General features: G+C 36.4%; 2 protein-coding genes across 4 annotated transcripts; one reads left to right on the top strand and one right to left on the bottom strand.

Moving 5' to 3' along the window:
* Positions 1 to 330: 330 nt before the first annotated feature.
* LOC111884162 (cellulose synthase-like protein D3) lies at positions 331 to 5,132 on the top strand. 3 transcript variants are annotated; one of them, XM_023880487.2, is made up of 4 exons: positions 331 to 552; positions 1,273 to 2,201; positions 2,303 to 3,110; positions 3,228 to 5,132. In XM_023880487.2, exons 2-4 carry the CDS (start codon positions 1,336 to 1,338, stop codon positions 4,986 to 4,988), a joined length of 3,435 nt encoding a protein of 1,144 aa, XP_023736255.1. In that variant the 5' UTR covers positions 331 to 552; positions 1,273 to 1,335; the 3' UTR covers positions 4,989 to 5,132. The 3 variants fall into 3 exon arrangements, with proteins under 3 accessions (XP_023736255.1, XP_042755948.1, XP_023736254.1); XM_042900014.2 differs by lacking the exon at positions 331 to 552 and adding an exon at positions 649 to 673; XM_023880486.3 differs by lacking the exon at positions 331 to 552 and adding an exon at positions 959 to 1,188.
* A 602-nt stretch (positions 5,133 to 5,734) lies between these two features.
* Positions 5,735 to 18,847, bottom strand: LOC111884163 (shionone synthase). The gene is made up of 18 exons (XM_052769193.1): positions 18,485 to 18,847; positions 18,194 to 18,379; positions 17,990 to 18,079; positions 17,583 to 17,780; positions 17,340 to 17,424; positions 8,622 to 8,788; positions 8,356 to 8,544; positions 8,149 to 8,262; positions 7,894 to 8,013; positions 7,654 to 7,776; positions 7,471 to 7,569; positions 7,218 to 7,274; positions 7,083 to 7,129; positions 6,833 to 6,976; positions 6,555 to 6,732; positions 6,361 to 6,441; positions 6,173 to 6,256; positions 5,735 to 6,061 (listed from the first exon to the last, which is right to left on the bottom strand). Exons 1-18 carry the CDS (start codon positions 18,683 to 18,685, stop codon positions 5,939 to 5,941), a joined length of 2,286 nt encoding a protein of 761 aa, XP_052625153.1. The 5' UTR covers positions 18,686 to 18,847; the 3' UTR covers positions 5,735 to 5,938.
* Between the last annotated feature and the right edge of the window lie 473 nt (positions 18,848 to 19,320).

The following is a 19,320-nucleotide window of genomic DNA, read 5'->3' as shown; positions in this document are numbered from 1 at the left end:
AATACTAATAAATAAGACAAATAATCATCATAAGATCTTATCCAAAAAGATAAAAATTATTCAACATATAATCAAATATAATTTTAATCATTAGATAAAACGTTAGTGGAGCCATATATATATTTTCATGTATAAACAGTCTTTAGAAACTGTTAAATAATCATATATTTATAGAATAACAAATAAATATTTGTATTGAATAAATTCTTATTTGAAATGATGATAATGTATAATTCGGAAATAAAATAAATATCCGCGTAGAATAGCAAAGGGTTGGGCCCACCCACAAATTTCAATTTCCATACGTATCCCTCGTCTTCATGCTTTCCCCCAACATTTCGCCATTTTTATACTCAAAAGCTTTTGTTTCTCTCTCACACACAACACACAGTCGCTTAAATCGGAGAGTTCTCCGGCACAACAACCATTTGGAGGATTCTTGCTTTCGGCGATTCATCCTAAGATCTTTGATTCTATCTCATTATAATCCGGACAAGATCTGTCAACATTATCCGATAAACAATTCAGTTTATTAGTCTTCGTTTGTACAAGGTATTTTAAATTTTATTGTGCTAAATTCTCTCTCACTCTCTCCTACACATGCTTGTCGTCACTGTTTATTTAGGGTTTTTCTAATCTCTTAAAAATGGAGAGCCGGAGCCGGCGTTTTAAGGTATCGTATGACCAGGTTTTGATTTTTGATCTCCAGCTGCGTTTATGGTGTCTTATAGTTTCAGTCTCTTTCATTGACTATTTAAACGTTCATTTAAGCTACTATGCGAATTTTGAATACGATTGTTTTGTTTTCGTCGACTGTGACCACTTATTTAATTCAGTAATTAGGTTAAAATAAACTATTGTTGTTTTTGAGTGTTGGTTTGGGTCATCAAAACAAAAATTAATATGATAGAATTAAAGCTCTGTTAATTACAGTTGTAATATGGAAGATGTCCAAACAATATCTTTTTCAGTCTTCGTGTTTGGTTTGAATTTTTCTTCACACGCTCTCGGGAAGCGGCTTCATTGTTTCTATGGATTTTTTTTAATAATAAAATAATATTTTCCCCAGTAAGTACCCAGTCGTATATATTAAGAACAAATCTCTTGTTTTTCTTTATCTCCTTGCTCTGCTTACTGAGTAAAAAGTTTTGGGGTTTCTTCCATGGATGATGCTTGATATCGGATTAGGTATTTTTAGTTGCAGGTTTCGTCATCTATATATCTTAATTACTCCTTTTCCTTATCTTGGTTTTCTTCTTCTTCTTCTTTCAGGTGATCTCTGGATTCCTTCGATAATCTAAATTACTAGTTTTTTTTTCACAAATTTCATAGAAAATGTCTTCAAGATCACCGAAAGCATTAGAGCTACAACAATCGAGGGGTCCGATTCCTCCACAAGTGACTTTTGCTAGAAGAACCTCTTCAGGGCGCTATGTGAACTACTCAAGAGACGATCTGGATAGTGAAATTGGAAGCACAGAGTTCATGAACTACACAGTCCACATACCTGCTACACCCGACAATCAACCCATGGATCCTTCAATCTCCCAAAGGGTAGAAGAACAATACGTCTCAAACTCGCTTTTCACAGGTGGGTTCAACAGTGTAACTCGAGCTCACTTAATGGACAAAGTGATTGATTCCGAAACTACCCATCCACAAATGGCTGGAGCAAAAGGGTCTTCCTGTAAAATCCCTGGATGCGATGGAATTGTTATGAGCGATGAAAGGGGTGTTGATATTCTCCCATGTGAATGCGATTTCAAGATTTGTAGAGATTGTTACATTGATGCTGTGAAAACGGGTGATGGGATTTGTCCGGGTTGTAAAGAACCGTATAAACAAACGGATCTTGATCAACACAGTGTTGACCATCGACAGCCTTTATCTCTTCCATCAAATATCCCAAATTCTAAAATGGAGAGAAGGGGTTCCTCAAAGATGGAAAGAAGGTTATCTTTGATGAAATCAACAAAGTCAGCTTTGGTTAGAAGTCAAACAGGTGAGTTTGACCATAACCGATGGTTATTTGAAACCAGTGGAACTTATGGTTATGGGAATGCTTTTTGGCCAAAAGATGAAGGATTAAGTGAGAACAAAAATGAGCCAACTGGAGCTGAACAGCTTGAGCTTCTTAACAAACCATGGCGCCCTCTCACTCGTAAACTCAAAATCCCTGCTGCCATTATTAGTCCTTATCGGTATGTTTACTTAAATGCAAGAAAAAGCAAACCAACTTTCATTCATTCTATTTTTGAAATTACTTCTTAATGTTTAATTGTGATTTTTTGTAATTATGTAGGCTTCTAGTTTTGGTTAGAATGGTGGTTCTTGGATTATTTCTTCATTGGAGAATTACTCATCCGAATGAGGATGCAATATGGCTATGGCTTATGTCGATTATTTGTGAGCTTTGGTTTGCATTTTCATGGCTACTTGATCAACTGCCCAAAATCTCTCCGGTCAACCGGGCAACTGACCTGAATGTTTTAAAAGAAAAATTCGAAACACCGTGTCCTCAAAACCCATCAGGAAAGTCTGATCTTCCAGGGGTAGATGTGTTTGTTTCCACAGCAGATCCAGATAAAGAACCACCTCTTGTTACAGCAAACACCATTTTATCCATTCTTGCTGCTAATTACCCTGTTGATAAGCTATCTTGTTATGTTTCTGATGATGGTGGTGCTCTTTTAACCTTTGAAGCCATGGCAGAGGCTGCAAGTTTTGCAAATTTATGGGTACCCTTTTGTAGGAAACATGATATTGAGCCGAGGAATCCCGAGTCTTACTTCAATTTGAAACGGGACCCGTATAAGAACAAGGTGAGGCAGGATTTCGTGAAGGATAGGAGACGAGTTAAACGGGAATATGATGAGTTTAAGGTCAGAATCAATGGGCTTCCTGATTCCATTCGTAGGCGTTCTGATGCTTATAATGCTAGAGAAGAGATTAAAGCCATGAAACTTCAAAAAGAAACAGCTGGTGATGAACTTTTGCAGCCTATTAAGATCCCTAAAGCTACATGGATGGCAGATGCTACTCATTGGCCTGGCACTTGGATGATGCCTTCTCCGGAACATTCCAAGGGTGATCATGCAGGCATCATACAGGTGAGAATCTTAAATGCTTCTAAACTTGTCTAGATAATTGGTTTTTTAATTAAATAGGGCTAAATGCATTATCTCATATAAAAACTTATGAGATAAAATTTTTGTGTGTAAAATCAGGTGATGTTAAAACCACCAAGTGATGATCCACTAAATGGAACAGACAACGAAGTAAATCCACTGGATTTCTCGGAAGTGGACATCCGCCTCCCACTTCTTGTCTACGTGTCCCGTGAGAAACGCCCCGGATACGATCACAACAAAAAAGCAGGTGCCATGAACGCACTTGTCAGAGCTTCTGCCATCATGTCAAACGGGCCCTTCATGCTCAACCTCGACTGCGATCATTACATCTACAACTCCCAAGCCATTCGTGAAGGCATGTGCTTCATGATGGACCGAGGTGGGGACCGCATCTGTTACGTTCAATTCCCGCAGCGTTTCGAAGGAATCGACCCTTCCGATCGTTACGCCAATCACAACACCGTTTTCTTCGACGGAAACATGCGCGCCCTCGATGGAATCCAAGGCCCTGTGTACGTCGGAACCGGAACGCTATTCCGGAGGACCGCGTTATACGGGTTCGATCCGCCCCGGTCTAAAGACTACCACTCCGGGTTTTCTTGTTTTGGTCGAAAAAAGAAAAGCAAAAGCTCGGTTTCTTCCGCTCCCGATGAACATAAAGGATTGAGAATGGGCGATTACGATCCCGATTCCGATTCCGATATGAATCTTTCTTTGTTCCCGAAGAAGTTTGGGAACTCGAGTTTGTTGATCGATACGATTCCGATTGCGGAGTTTCAAGGTCGACCGCTTGCGGACCACCCTGCGGTCCAAAACGGTCGGCCTCCCGGTGCACTCACGATCCCCCGTGAGCTTCTTGATGCTTCTACAGTAGCGGAAGCAATCAGTGTGATTTCATGTTGGTATGAAGACAAAACCGAATGGGGGAACCGGGTCGGGTGGATCTACGGGTCGGTTACTGAAGATGTGGTTACGGGTTACCGGATGCATAACCGCGGGTGGCGGTCGATTTATTGTGTAACGAAACGAGATGCTTTCCGTGGAACCGCTCCGATTAATTTAACCGATCGTCTCCACCAGGTGCTCCGGTGGGCCACTGGGTCTGTTGAAATCTTTTTTTCTAAAAACAACGCGCTTTTAGCGAGCTCAAAGATGAAGTTTCTTCAACGGATTGCTTACCTGAACGTCGGAATCTACCCTTTCACCTCCATCTTCCTCATCGTTTACTGTTTCCTCCCGGCTCTTTCTTTATTTTCTGGCCAGTTCATCGTTCAGAGTCTCGACGTCACTTTTCTTGTTTACCTCCTCGCGATTACCCTAACTCTGTGTATGTTAGCTGTTCTTGAAATCAAATGGTCCGGAATTGAGCTCGAAGAATGGTGGAGGAACGAACAGTTTTGGCTGATTGGCGGCACCAGCGCGCATCTCGCCGCAGTTCTTCAAGGGCTTCTAAAAGTGGTGGCCGGAATTGAAATCTCGTTCACTTTAACATCAAAATCCGGGGGTGACGAAGACGATGAATTCGCGGATCTTTACTTAATCAAATGGACGTCGTTGATGATTCCACCGATTGTGATCATGATGACGAATCTGATCGCGATTGCGGTTGGGTTTAGCAGGACGATTTACAGTGCCATTCCGCAGTGGAGCCGGTTGTTGGGCGGAGTGTTTTTTAGCTTTTGGGTTTTGGCCCATTTGTATCCATTTGCGAAAGGTTTGATGGGCCGAAGAGGGAGGACTCCGACGATTGTTTTTGTTTGGTCAGGGCTGATTGCGATCACCATTTCGTTGCTTTGGGTTGCCATTAATCCGCCAGCTGGCGCTAATGAAATTGGTGGGTCTTTCCAGTTCCCTTGATTGTGAATTAGGAAGTTGGTATATTCTTCATTTGTTTTGGTCTTTAAGCTTTAGTCTTACACATATTCTTCATTTGTTATGTACTTTTCATACATGGATATTGTTGGCCACAAGTGTTAGTGTTTTAAATTTCTTCGTTTTTTCTTTTGATGTGGTAAATTTCAAAAAACTTAACATTGTTAGCACTAGAAAATGAAAAAACAGGTATCATAGAAGTTTTTATAAATTGATAAAATACCAAAAGTAACTATAAGTATTACACAATTTTTTTACAAATTGAAAAATGATGACCGCACCGCACCCTTTCGGCACTAGTCTTGCAAAAAATACTTTGTGAATTTGCATATTCACAACTAACGAGAGATGTGTGCATCAAGTTCAATAAGCTTAACAAAGTTGATAAATTAAAGTAGCAACATTCAAATAATTAAATAATGAGATGGATATAGGCTTTATAAGTCACTATGGTTCTATGAGATATATCTTGATTATGAAATGATCATATATATAATTGACATTTACATTTGCATTTGCATGCAAACGCTGAAATGATAATTAAATCTCATTAAGATTTAAGATTGCTTCATCAGCCTTCTACAATTCATGTTACATGTTCATAGCTCTTTTTCTTTTTTACTTGAAATTCATAAAGTATGGAAGCACTTTTAGTGACTAGTTTATTTATTTTAACCGGGCCAGATCAAGACATTAGTTGAAACCGAAAGAAAACTTAAGACAAAAGTAACGAAACAAAGAAAACATGATTGTAAATTAATTTGGATTATTCTACATTTCACTGTGGCGTCGATCAAAACTGTCATCTCATATTTTAAAGGTATCCTAGTTCTTTAAAGGGAAGCTTGTGTAGTTGCATAGAAACTGATAAAACACCAAGGAAAATGATATTTTTTGATGGTATAGTACATGACGCAATGATACATGGTACCATGCTAGATACCCGTGGGCTTTTGTAGTACTTGCTTACGGTATGTAGCTAAAGCCCACATTGGAAAGATATCCCTATAAAGTGCATAGTGCAAGATACAAGTTTTCTTGAAAGCTCCAACTGATTCCTGCATTATTTAGTTTTCAAGTAATTAGCAAACTAGACACTTCAAACATTCTATTAAACTATTTTCTTAAACTATGTAATATGGATGTTCAAAATTTCCAATTAGCATTACCTGTTGTGGAAAATCACCATTTTCCATCTGGGAATTAATCAACAACTTGGCTGCTCTGTGTAGAGGTGTTGGATCTCTCTCTTCCTGTACAATTGAAGACGTGTATTACAATACAAATTATAAATGACAAGATAATGTAAATAATACATATGATACGATATGATTTTTTTTTACAAATAACAACTGACCTGTCTGGAATGAATCAGTCCCATCATACCCCATGCAGTTTGTACCAAGTTGGACCTTCCTCCTTCTAGAGCTACATATGTCTGTTTATAAAGAAACCATTGAGATGAATGCAAATATACTAAGCCATGCTTAATTAAACGTGTATAATTTGACATGATCAAAAAATTGGAAACTTGTCTTGTTGAGTTATTACCTTTTCAGAGCAAGATCTGTAACTTTCTCCCCAACCACCATCCTCTCGCTGTGTTTTCAGTAAAAAATTGACAGCTTTGCGGATTGACTGACAATTTTCATATGTCTTCCCGATTGCTGCTAGTCCTCCAAGAGCCCACCAGGTAGCGTATATAAAACATACACCCCACTCTCCATACCTAATATCCATGTCTCTTTAATTAATTTAGATAAATAAATAAATGTAATTTCGAGGGTTTTAAGAATTCTGATTGTGTGATGATGAAATCAGAAATAAACCATGAACCATCTGGCGTTTGCATTTTCTCCAGGTATCCACTTGCATCTGTAAGAAAACCATCTATTTCTTCCCTCCTATGTTCAGGATACAAATTCCTAAATATAACCAGGGTCTGCATTGCTGACGACGTGCATTCAACATACCTAATCCACAACGACCATGAAAAGTCTCTCAAAATCGACATTATATAGTATAATTTGTAACTAGTGAAGATATATATGTAAGTAGTAAACAACATCTGAGTCTTACTCATGCTCAATCACAATGTCCTCAAAGAGTTCTGTAGGATTGAGAATCTAAATTGGAATAAAAATTCAATAAATAGGATTCATATATAATGACACATGCATTCGTAAAAAAAGAAACAGTTCAACAGCAAGTCACCTCTAACCATTTTGATGATCCTGCTGGTTCCCATGCTGACAGCCCACCATTTTTGCTCTACATTATCATGAGCGTTAAAAAATAGAACTTCTCAAGATTCACACGATTAACAGTTTAGATATGTAAATTACTTATTTTACTACTTCATCTTTCCTAACATCTAGGTTTTCTTCAACAAAAGTTTTCTAATAGTGTTTCCAAGAAATGGAAAAGAGGAAAAAGTAACATAAGCAATCTATATATATATGCTTGCCTTTAAGGAAAGTATTATGTTGATAGCCTCACTAAGTTGCTGAGGCTCCATCTCTTTGCCGACAATTTCAGAGGGCATAAGTGACAATAAAAGGCAACACTGAGTACAGAAAGTAAGTAGATATTAATAGGCTATTTTGTGTTGTGTGCTTATGTGTTTCTGAAAAAATATATATACAAACACCTTCAACCCTTCAGAAGTACAATCTGTAACTTGCCATCCATGGTCTTGATCTGAAAAGGTCCATGACCCTCTAGAAATATGGCGATACATGCTTTTAAAGTCACCAGAAGGATTGTCCTTAACCTACATAAAAATTGATCAAGTTCATTAATTGACAATCACATATAGGTACTTAGTTTTATGTTTAACTAGTAATTCAATACATGCATAATTAATAGCTTTAATTTGGGTCTCAAAAACCTGTGAGGCTTTAATAAAATTATGTCCCTTCTTCAAGGTAAGCCCAATCTCGTGGGTCATATCTGTAGCCAACAAAGCTTGAATGGCAAGACTTGCATCCCATTGTTGACTGCCAAAAGTCTATTTTGAAATCACACCATCAAAATTTTTAATCATAATAATCTAATTAAGTTAATCTATCGAATATTATAGCATGTATCATAACAACATTATGTTTTTTTTTTTTTTTTAAGTGAGTAGATAGTCTTGTATGACCTGCATTTTCATCCCATCCTCAGTAACCCATAAAAAATCTGGGATTCTGGCAAGATGCTTTTTAAAGTAGTCCCCGTTTGGATCCTCAACCCAACATGCAAGCATACACAAAGCCTGCACATTTTTTTAAGAGGGAACATGAATACACATAACCGTTTACTTGTTAATATTTCTATGAATGTTTAGGTGATTTTCTTTTCTCCTTACCTTCTCCACAGCACCAATTGTGATATATCGACTATTCTCATCTTCATAATGGATATGATCCATGGTTGTTTTCAGTGCTTTCTCCCGCAACTTGTTGAGTGGCCAATGTGTTAGGATTGGCTCAGTGAAAATGTAAAGACTGTTCCATATTAGATCTTGTAGTAGAGAATGAGGGTAGTATAGGTCCTCCTGAGATATTCAGTTAATATATGAAAATAACAACTGAAAAGATATAAGAAAATCAGTGAGGGAAGCAAGTAATTCACCTTTGCACACAAATGTCTTGTACTAAACCAATTAATTTGATCATAGGGTTGTGCGTATAATTCTTCTCGTAATTGTAAAACCAGATGACTGATTGGACCAACAAACCTCTTTCCGTATAGGTAAGACATTGGCATGTATATCAGTCGAGAGAAACACCACATTTTTGCTGTATTTGGACAAACAAAACTAGTAAGGGTGAAGTTATCAACATAACACATGTTCATTGATGTTAACTGATCTTGAAATCTGGTATGATATATGGTTTTAAGATGTTTTTCTTGAATCTTTTAATGATTCAATCATACATTTTTTTTTGGAAATGACAATATATTAAAATAGGCCAGCATTGGCTAGCAAGTAACTAAACAATTACATTTTATTAGCAACTGTTGAAGTGTATTCTAGACTTTTAACATGTTTTGGTGATTTTAGTTATTTTTAGTTATAGGTTAGTTTTGGTGGCTTAAGTTAGTTAACCCAAGTATAACCGTCAATATGAAAAGTTATGATTGTTACTTGATGGATTGCAATTGTTGAGTTTGTTGTGTACCTACATATAAGTAAATAAGTGTATGTATCTTCGTAACATGGTGTGGAGTTGATAAAAGTATGCGCTACTTTGTAAATCAATCATCTTTTCATTACTTTGATTGCAGAAAAGTTCCTGTAACTATTATGTTTTTAGACTAACTCCAACAAAGGGGCATCAGAGCCTTGTTCGTGACTTTGGAAGATGATCTCTATAGTCAAGTACGGACCAGTGATGAAAGAAAGCATATACTTCAAGGAAAGGACGATATGTTTTTGTTTCAGAAGAAATATGTTATGCAACCTTATGCATGGTGTTTGTGTGAGAAAAGACCCAGAAGGACAATACCAAGGGCAATGAAAATGAGGATTCTATAATTAATCCCAATGAAGAAAGTGATCCCTTAGAGATTTTTGTAAGGCTGCTGGGTATGGGCTTAAAACACCATGGAGGAGGATGGGATGGCCTGCCTCCACGTCGTTGAGCTTCTTGGAACACTGCCCCATCATAACGTGTCGTGCATACCGTGGACATCTCAATGCATGGCAGTGCGTATGGAAATCATTCAAACGGTCAAATGGACCGTTCAGATTTTCAATTTTTTACCTCTATAAATATAAGATCCACTTCATTTTTTTTGCACACTACTACCATTTTTACCATCTTTTCATACGAATTTCCAACATATTTTTATATTATGGATTTGTTTGAATCGTCCTCTGATGATGATGATATGTTCATCACCATGATGTACGAGTACTATGCTAATGAACTACAAGAAAAAATGAAACCACTTTACGAACAAGAAGCGTGGGGCTAAATAGAACTATTACTTTGCGATAATTGTGTATACAACTCAAATGATTTCAATGAAGGTTTCGTTTGAGTACGAAAATGTTTGTATAGATAGCTAACGCTTTAAAAAGCATGTATCGTTTCTTTCATATTTATACCTATAAATATATCTTTATATAAAATAAATACATTTTTTACCTATTAAATATATCTTTAGGTATCGTTTTTTCCAATTGAAATATGATGCTAGAGGTAGGCAGGAATTCACATCATTGCAGAAATGTGCTGCAACAATTCAGTTGATGACTTATAGGGAGTCACCGGGATCCGTTGACGATTATTTGAAAATGTCTTAATGAACTGCAAAAGAAAGTTTGTATAGATTGTCAAAAAGTGTGTTGAAATATTTGATAATGTTTACTTGCAGAAACCTTTGTTGAATGATATGCAATAACTATATGCGACATATGAAGAGAGACATAGTTTTCTCGGTATGCTTACAAGAACTGATTGTACACGCTGAGATTGGAGAAATTGTCCCCAGAGGTGGAGAGTGGAGAGTGGATTTTGGAAGTGGCCATCATGAAACACCTTCATTGCTATTAAAGGCTATTGCTTCCTAAGTGTGGATTTGGAATGCTTTTTTTTTTTCGGGGTTGTGAGTTCCAACAATAACATCCACATTCTTAATCATTCACCAATATTCACCAATATTTTTTTTTGAAAAGACTCTAGATGCTCCTTTCACAGTAAATAGAAACGAATATAAATTTGGGTATTACCTTACGGATGGAATCTATCATACGTATTCCACATTTGTGAAGGAATTCCAACACCCAATAGAAAGGAGAGAATGATTCTTCAAGAGAAGACATAAAACAACATGTACGGATGCGTAGCGTGCTTTTGGACTCTTAAAGACGAAGTGACACATAGTAGAACATGCATCACATTCATATGATATAAAAAGTTTATGATATATTATATATACATGTATCATAATGCATAATATGGTAGTGGGAGATAAATGGCGAAATAATATTGCACAATATATGCCAATGGAGCCGTAACACATGCAATGTACAAGGTTCAGTGAAATATTTGCATAAAGTCATTGACATTCAAGACACAAAAACACGAGTGGATTCGACAAGACTTGTCGGATCATATCTACGATGTTAACGATGATAACGAGTAGTGCATTTACAAAAAAAAACATTATGTCGTTTAATTTCACGTTATGTTTTATAAAATTGTTTTTTGATATAATTATCTAATTTATTTCTAAAACTATAAAAAAATGAAAATTAAAATAAAAAAAATTAAAACTTGATAAAAGAAAAAGAAAAAAAATGACATGGAAATTATTTTGGTGTGGTGACCATGTCCTAGATAAAATAGTATGGTAGAGAGTGACATGACATATGAGGTGACAAAATTGGTATGGAGAGAGTGACTAATATCCATCGGCCTAAAGAAAAAGTGATGGAAAATGGGCAATTTTTTTTCATCACCTAATTGTGATAAAGAGAAGTAGTCCATATGTTATGGAAGGTGTGGGTGTAATTCGAATTTAAGGTGTGACCTTTCGAAGGTTAAAGCTGGTGGGTATGGGTCACACCCTCCACACTATTTTGTTTGCCACATCATGTGTCATATCAACTCCATATCATTTCATATTTACTAGAAAATACCCACCACACAACCACACCATATTTGAGAGAAAAATAAATAAAAAATAAAAAATTTAAAAGTTGATTAGTCTAAGCCTTTGTCCCCCACGTTGAGTCATGTTGAGTCATCAACATCTCTCCACATAACACGAAGGTGGGGTGGTGTTCCACTCACCTTAATGACATGGAGGAGTGCCAACTTAGTCTCCTCCACCTTATTAAGGGGACATACCGCATAGCCTAATAGGTACTTATGTTTCAAGGAACAAGTTTGAGAAGCACAAAGAATCATTCATGTAAAACGTACAGATACAAGTTCTCACATAGCCACACACACACACACAATACACATCTAACTATATGATTCAAAATGAATGTTGTTGTCATGATAAAAAAGAACAAGAGGAGAAACACGTAGTAGAAGACATTTGTTATGGCCATGATAATGAACATGTATTTAATGAAAGACAACGATGGTCGTTGTGGTGAAGTGAGTCATTATAGAGAAGAGAAGAACAATGAGCGTTGAGTTAATGATGTTGAAGAGGTACATGGTCATGATCATGTACATGGATGGAGTATATATGAGTTCCAATAACTATTACCGAGGAGGTCCATCACGGAACATTAGTAATATGTTACTAGTAGTATTCTGGATGTGCTTGAACCACAATCCTTAATTATAATAAAAGGGTGAAAAGAGGCTACAATTGATGTTCCTGAAGTGGAAATGGTATTGGGATCAGTTGCGGTTTCAAGCCGTGAAAAGGCTAATTAAGAGATGGCATACATTGAGGAAGTTGATGGTCCACTGAGAGGGTTCTTCCAGTATCTCCAAGAAGGTGGATGATATCTCAAAATGGGTGGAGGGTGGCAACTTTGAGGTGGTGTCAAGTGATGGAGGAGGTGGGTGTCTAGAAGTTGAAAGAACTTTAATTAAGTACCGAATCAGAGGTGGAAGACTTAGTCTTAGGAAACAATAAAGAAATATTATGGTTGAATGATTTCTCTGTACATTAAACACAAACATATATACAAAGTATGAGAGAGTAAATAAGGAAAATATAGTAATACATAATATATGCTAAACTAATACAAAGTATATACCAAACTATCTATAATCGCTAATACCCTCCCCCCTAATGCGAACAGGTGGCAGTCTTAGACCCAAATGTTCTCAAAATAATTCAAACACAGGTTGAGGAAGCAGTTTGGTGAAGATATCTGCCACTTGGTAGGAACAAATTTTGTATGAAGTTTCCCAGCTAAAACCAACTCACGAATGAAGTGATAGTTAATATCAATATGCTTTACGTGTTTGTGAGCAATCGAATTTTGGCTCATAAAAACAACATTGAGATTATCAAATAAAAACTAGGTCGACCAGGCGGTAAAGCATTTAGATCAAGCAAAAGATGGGTGATCCACATAATTTCAGAGGTCGGCTTTGCCATAGCTCTGTATTTAGATTCATAACTGCATCCCGAAAAAGTAGGTTGCTTTTTAGCGCTCCATGAGACCAAGTTACCTCCCAGAACAATTGAACAACTATATTTTGATCATCTAGTTTCAATGTGTCTTGCCCAATCCGCATCAGAGTAGCCAACAATGGAATGGTTAACTGTATGTTTAAAGACCAAACCATGTGAAAGAGTTCTTTTGACATATCACAAAATCCTTTTTACTGACTGAAAATGAGAAGTTGTTGGAGCATGTAGAAATTGACTAGCTTGATTAACCGCGTAAGAAATATCTAGTCGGGTAATTGTTAAATATTGTAGAGCTCCAACCAAAGATCGATAGTAAGTAGCATCTGAAAAAGGCATTACCTATGGAAGAGAACACATCAGTAGTACTCATAAGGGTAGCGACGGGTTTGGAATCAATCAATCCAACTCGTTTCAGAATTTCATAAGCATATTTCGTTTGATATAGGAACAAGGCATTTGAAGTGCGTGTGACCTCAAGACCAATGAAATATCTGCATTCACCAAGATCTTTGGTGGCGAATTCTTTGTGAAGAGAATCACTGAAACGTTTAATAGAAGAATCATTTCTGGTGAGAATGATATCATCGACACAAACAAGGAGGTAAATGAGACATGATCATTTGAGGAAGGTAAATAATGATGTGTCAGCTTGATTGCAAGTGAAACCTTGTTGAATCAGGAACGTGCTTAATCATTGAAACCATACACGCTGGGCTTGTTTAAGACCACACTAAACCTTTTTTAGAGGACAAACATGATTGGGAAAACGTTTGTCAATAAAACCTGGGGGTTGCTCCATAAAAACTGTTTCAGAGAGGTTGCTATTTATAAAATCATTTTTGATATCCAGTTGATGCAACGACCACCCTCGAGTAATAACAATAGAAAGCACGACTCAAACAGTGGTAAATTTAATAACCTGGTTGAAAGTGTGTGAAAAATCGAATCCTGGGATTTGACTAAATTCTTGAGCAACTAGACGAGATTTGAAGTGATCTATAGAACCATCTTCCTTGTATTTGGTGCAAAAAATCCATTTAGAACCAACAATATTGGAGTTGGACGGACGTGGAATAAGATCCCAGGTGTTGTTCTTGTGTAGGGTAGCAAGCTCATCTATCATGGCTGCCATCCAAAGAGAATTCTTGGCACCGACTTTAAACCCTTTTGGTTAAGAGGAAACCATAAGTGCGGAATGTAAACCAGATGGGGAGAGACATGCAAGATCAACTCGATATTTTGGACGACTATGACCGGTTTTTGAACGAGTCAACATGTGATGTGGAGCGACCCGTGGTGGGCTGGTGGATGTCACAGTAACTGGCAGTGGGGAAGAGGGCGGAGGTGATGAAAGGGTTGAGTAAGATGGAGCTATTGGAGAAGGATGTGATGAATCCACCAGAACATTAGTGGAAGGGTTTGGATGAGGACAAAGTGTGCATAGTGGGTGGGAAAATGGGATGGGGATTCAGGAGGTGAGGGTAGCATAATGGTATAAGAGGGAGAATCCTCTTCTAGGTAGGTGGAAAATAATAATGGTGAGGAAGATGGTAGAATCGGGTTTTTAGAAAAAAGGAACACAATTTCATCAAAACGATCATGTCGGGTGATATAGATACGAGAGGATATTGGTTCTAAACATTTGTAGCCTTTGTATCTTTTGGAATGTCCCAAAAAAATACACAGTAGACTTCTAGGTACCAGTTTGTGATCAACATAGTCTCTCAAATATGGATATACATGACAACCGAAAACCTTAAGATTTTCATAATGTGGTTTCGAGTGAAACATGAGCTCAAAAGGAGATTTATTGCCCAATAATCTGGCTGGGAGCCAATTAATAATATGAGTCGTAGAAGTGAAGGTGCCGTCCCAAAGGGATGCTGGCGTGCTGGATTCAAATAACATAATCAAACTAGTTTCGGTGATGTGACAAGTTTGCTCTAGGGTATATGGAAATGATAATCGATAATGAGTTTCGTTTTCCGTTTTCCAAAAAAAAAATGATTAACACAGCCATTTACAAACTCAGTTCCACCATTAGACTGAAAAACCTTGAGTTTGGTGGAAAACTGAGTTTGAACAAAGGTAATGAACACTTTTAGGGTGCGTTTGGTTGTGGAAAACTATTTTCATTTTCTATGAAAATGTTTTCAGAAAATAGGGTTGAGTTTTCATTTTCAATTTTCAATGAAAACGTGTTTGGTTGGAACGGGTGAAGTTTTCATTTTCCATATTAGAAATTTGGAAAACTTTGGAAAACTGTAAAAATCACTTTTCTAATTTACATACAATTTGGAAAACTGAATATTTTCATTTTCTTAGAAAACTTTGGAAAACTAAACGAACCAAACACGTTTTCAAAATTTCCGTTTTTCTTGGAAAATTTTCTAAGAAAACTAGAAAATTTTTCACAACCAAACGCACCCTTAGTGTCTCAAAGAAATCCCTCTTGCTTTTGAGAGAATAAAACCATGTAAATATGGTATTACATAATAACAAAATCCATCGGTAGATAAAATAGGAGCCGGTCCATATAAATCACAGTGAATTAGGTCAAGGACATGTAAAGCACCTTTAATATTATTCACAAAAGGAAACCGATGTTGCTTTGCAAGTTGACAAGAAAAAAGAGTAGGTTTTGCTAAGAAAGAAGTGAAAGGCATGCAACCACTTTGTTTTAACAAACAAATAGTATTAGATGTAGCATGGCCTAAACGAGTATGCCAAATTTCATATGAAGCGCATGGAGGAGAACGACTCTGAACGACGACATGTGCCTGTCTTGCGACCCTAAATAGAAAAGTAATCACGTGAAAATAAAATATCAAGAGGGTAATCACATGTTAACTTGCTAAAAAAAATTAAATTCTTGGATAATTGAGGAATGACAAGAACATCTTAAAGGGATATTCTTGAAGACTGATGTGGTCAATATGAGAGACGGGTAGAAAAGTACCGTTTCCAAATGTGATTTTTTCGTAACTAGGACAGGGTTGAGACGAGTCCAAGTTGATAGATGATGGAGCCATATGAGCCATAGCTCCCGAGACCACATATCAATCCATCCACGTAATCTAGCAACTATTGATGAGATAGGAGAGGATAAATTTGATTTTTCGACAAGAGATAATTAGAAGATGACAATTTAATAGTCAACATATGGAGAAGAGTAGCCATGGGGAGATTTCACTCAAAATTTGGAGTGGGGGACGACATAGTGAAGAGCAGGGAAGAAGAGGAAGAACTTAGATTGCCAGTAATTAGGGTTTAGAGGATCGATGGTTAGGCTGATACCATCTTAGGAACCAATAAAGAAATATTATGGCCGAATGATTTCTCTGTACATTAAACACAAACATATATAATGATTACAAGAGGGTAAATAAGGAAATACAATAATACATAATATATGCTAACCTAATACAGATCATAAACAAAACTATCTATAATCGTTAATACTTAGTCTCGGCTCGAATGTTTGGCTCTTAAATTGGAAGTGTGAGATGACTTAATTAATTGTAAGTCAACACAGAGCTTCTTTGTAAGAGCATCCATAATGGGGGGTTTAATGGAAGAGTTGAATGAGGTGTCATGTCTAGTTGTCATTCAATGGATACAACTCCACCATTGTGAAATGCCACCTTGGCATTCAATGGATTTGGAGTTCAATGGCCATTGAACTCTTCAATGGGAAAAATGAAAGTATTTAAATCTTTAAATAAATATATTTTTTTAATTTTTTAATATGTTCCATTGAACTTGTAGAGTTTAATGCATTGTGGGATAAAAATGAATAGAGTTGTATGGAATAATGAATGATGATGTGTCACTCCATTGAACTCTATAGAGTTCCATGCATTGTGGATTCCCTAACTCACAAATAAAGTCTTCAGGTGGTTTTATTTATGGGGCACCTCGGGATGCCGCACGGGCAATGTCGAGTGTCGAACTCGACCGTGAGTGACAGTATGCTCCCATCAGAAGCAATTAAATATCCAAAATCTTTGGATTTTTTTGTTTGTTTCATTTCAATTTCTATTGCTGGTTCTAGTTCAGCACAACATTCTCGTCTAGATTGCTCATGTTTCTATGTAATTAAAGGTCATGAATAAATTTGTAGCAAATGAAAGGAAAAACACACATCTAAAACAGTAGAACACAGTTGCTATCAATCTAAAACATATCAACTTGCATGTCTTAGAATTTCTACTAGAGAGCCAAGCTAACCTGGATGCATAGGCATGAAGGAAGGGACGATCCAGAACTCTGGGGGCATTGGGTTGCTTCCTGCCCATTCTGAAACGCCAAGGATCTACCATGTACAAGTTTTTATTAAAGATTGATAGGAAATATATATATATATATATATATATATATATATATATATATATATATATATATATATATATATATATATATATATATATATATATATATATATATATATATATATACCCATTAATGTCTTACTGAAAGCCAAGTTTTTCCCCAAGAAGGATTGGCTGTCGCGGTGCCATGATCTAAAATCCATTTTCTTGCTTTGGTGCATGCACCATCCAAACCACCATCAGGCCCTTCTCCTAAAAGACGCATGCAAATGTAACTAAGGGTCGTGCAAAACATTGTGCTACGACCTTCTATGTGAAGTCCCCAACCACCATCTTCGTTCTGTATATATATATATATATATATATATATATATATATATATATATATATATATATATATATATATATATATATATATATATATATATATATATATATATATATATTAATCCACATCTATGCATGCGTCAAATGGTATAACTGGATCCATGTCTTTGTGTACGGATGTACACATATATGATCACAAATTATATAACATTAGTACCTTACCTGATGACAATATAAGTACCGAAGAGTTTCTTTTCTATGTTCTGCTGAGAAGACGCTGTTAAGATGGCCTGTGATATACAAGCATATAACCTGCAAGCGTTGTTATCAGCCTGTCAATATGAGATATATATACCGGCTGATCATACACCTTATAAAAACTAATTAATTATATATATGAGTATGAAAGAAAATCAAAATATTTACCAATGGCGGCATGAAATACAAAAGACCAGCATTTTCAGCTGGCCAATGGCCATCGTCCGCCTGCAAGGCGGCAAATAAGTGAACAGACCTCCTCAAGGCGGTGGTAGCTTTTTCATAAGAGATCTCTTCATCATCCTCTAACTTCAACTGAGGTATGGTCTGTTTGAATTGCTTCTCTCTCAAAAACTGCATATACATATAGATAGATAGTTCGGAATTTGATTTACAGAATAATTAATAAACGTACGAATTGAAATCCAGGAAATTAATTAAGAAAGAGCAACGATCGACCTGCATGCGCCAAAGGACATCACTGGTGGGCTTGACCTGGTGTCGATGGTTCCAGAAATGGAGACGAGCTTGTTCGACCTCCTCACGCTCTTCTGCAGTTCCATAGTTAGGATCAAACTCCCATGTTTGCCTACCAACAAAGTTGTTTGTGCTGTATAGGTATGGATTGTTACCCCCTTCAGCTATCTTCAATCTCCACATTTTGCTGCAATTGCTTATCAGTACGTTGAAGCTATCAGTAAATTGTGAAAACAATATCTCAAGTAGTTAATTAAACATAATGGTGTAGCCTGTGAATGTGTAAATGCAACGTACGACTTGATATATTTAAATATTGACACTTAGCATTACAACTGCCACCTGTTTTTACAGTGCATGTTATATTTGCATTTCGTAAATAAGTAGCATTAATGATGTAGACTCAGAAGTCATTCAATATTGATGGGGATTCAAAACTTCAATACGTGTTTCTTCCATTTTCCTTTATTAGGCTAAGTGGCAATAATATTGCCGACAAAGTTCCTTTTAAGGAAAAACAGCAATTGCCGACACTACTAGCGATCCGGGCTATATGTAACAGTGACGCCGTTATTAATTAGCTGCTACATCGGCTATAGCGGTAGGATGGTGATTTTCGATAATACTACACAATAAATAAAGGGGTTTGGACCAGTTTAATTAAACATACCATAATTACATAAGCGTAAGGTTTATATATATATATATATATATATATATATATATATATATATATATATATATATATATATATATATATATATATATATATATATATATATATATATATATATATATATATATATATATATATATAT

This window comes from Lactuca sativa, chromosome 3 (genome assembly GCF_002870075.4).
Source record: "Lactuca sativa cultivar Salinas chromosome 3, Lsat_Salinas_v11, whole genome shotgun sequence".
Classification (NCBI taxonomy): Eukaryota; Viridiplantae; Streptophyta; class Magnoliopsida; order Asterales; family Asteraceae; genus Lactuca; species Lactuca sativa.
This window is presented reverse-complemented; position numbering and strand designations above follow the sequence as displayed.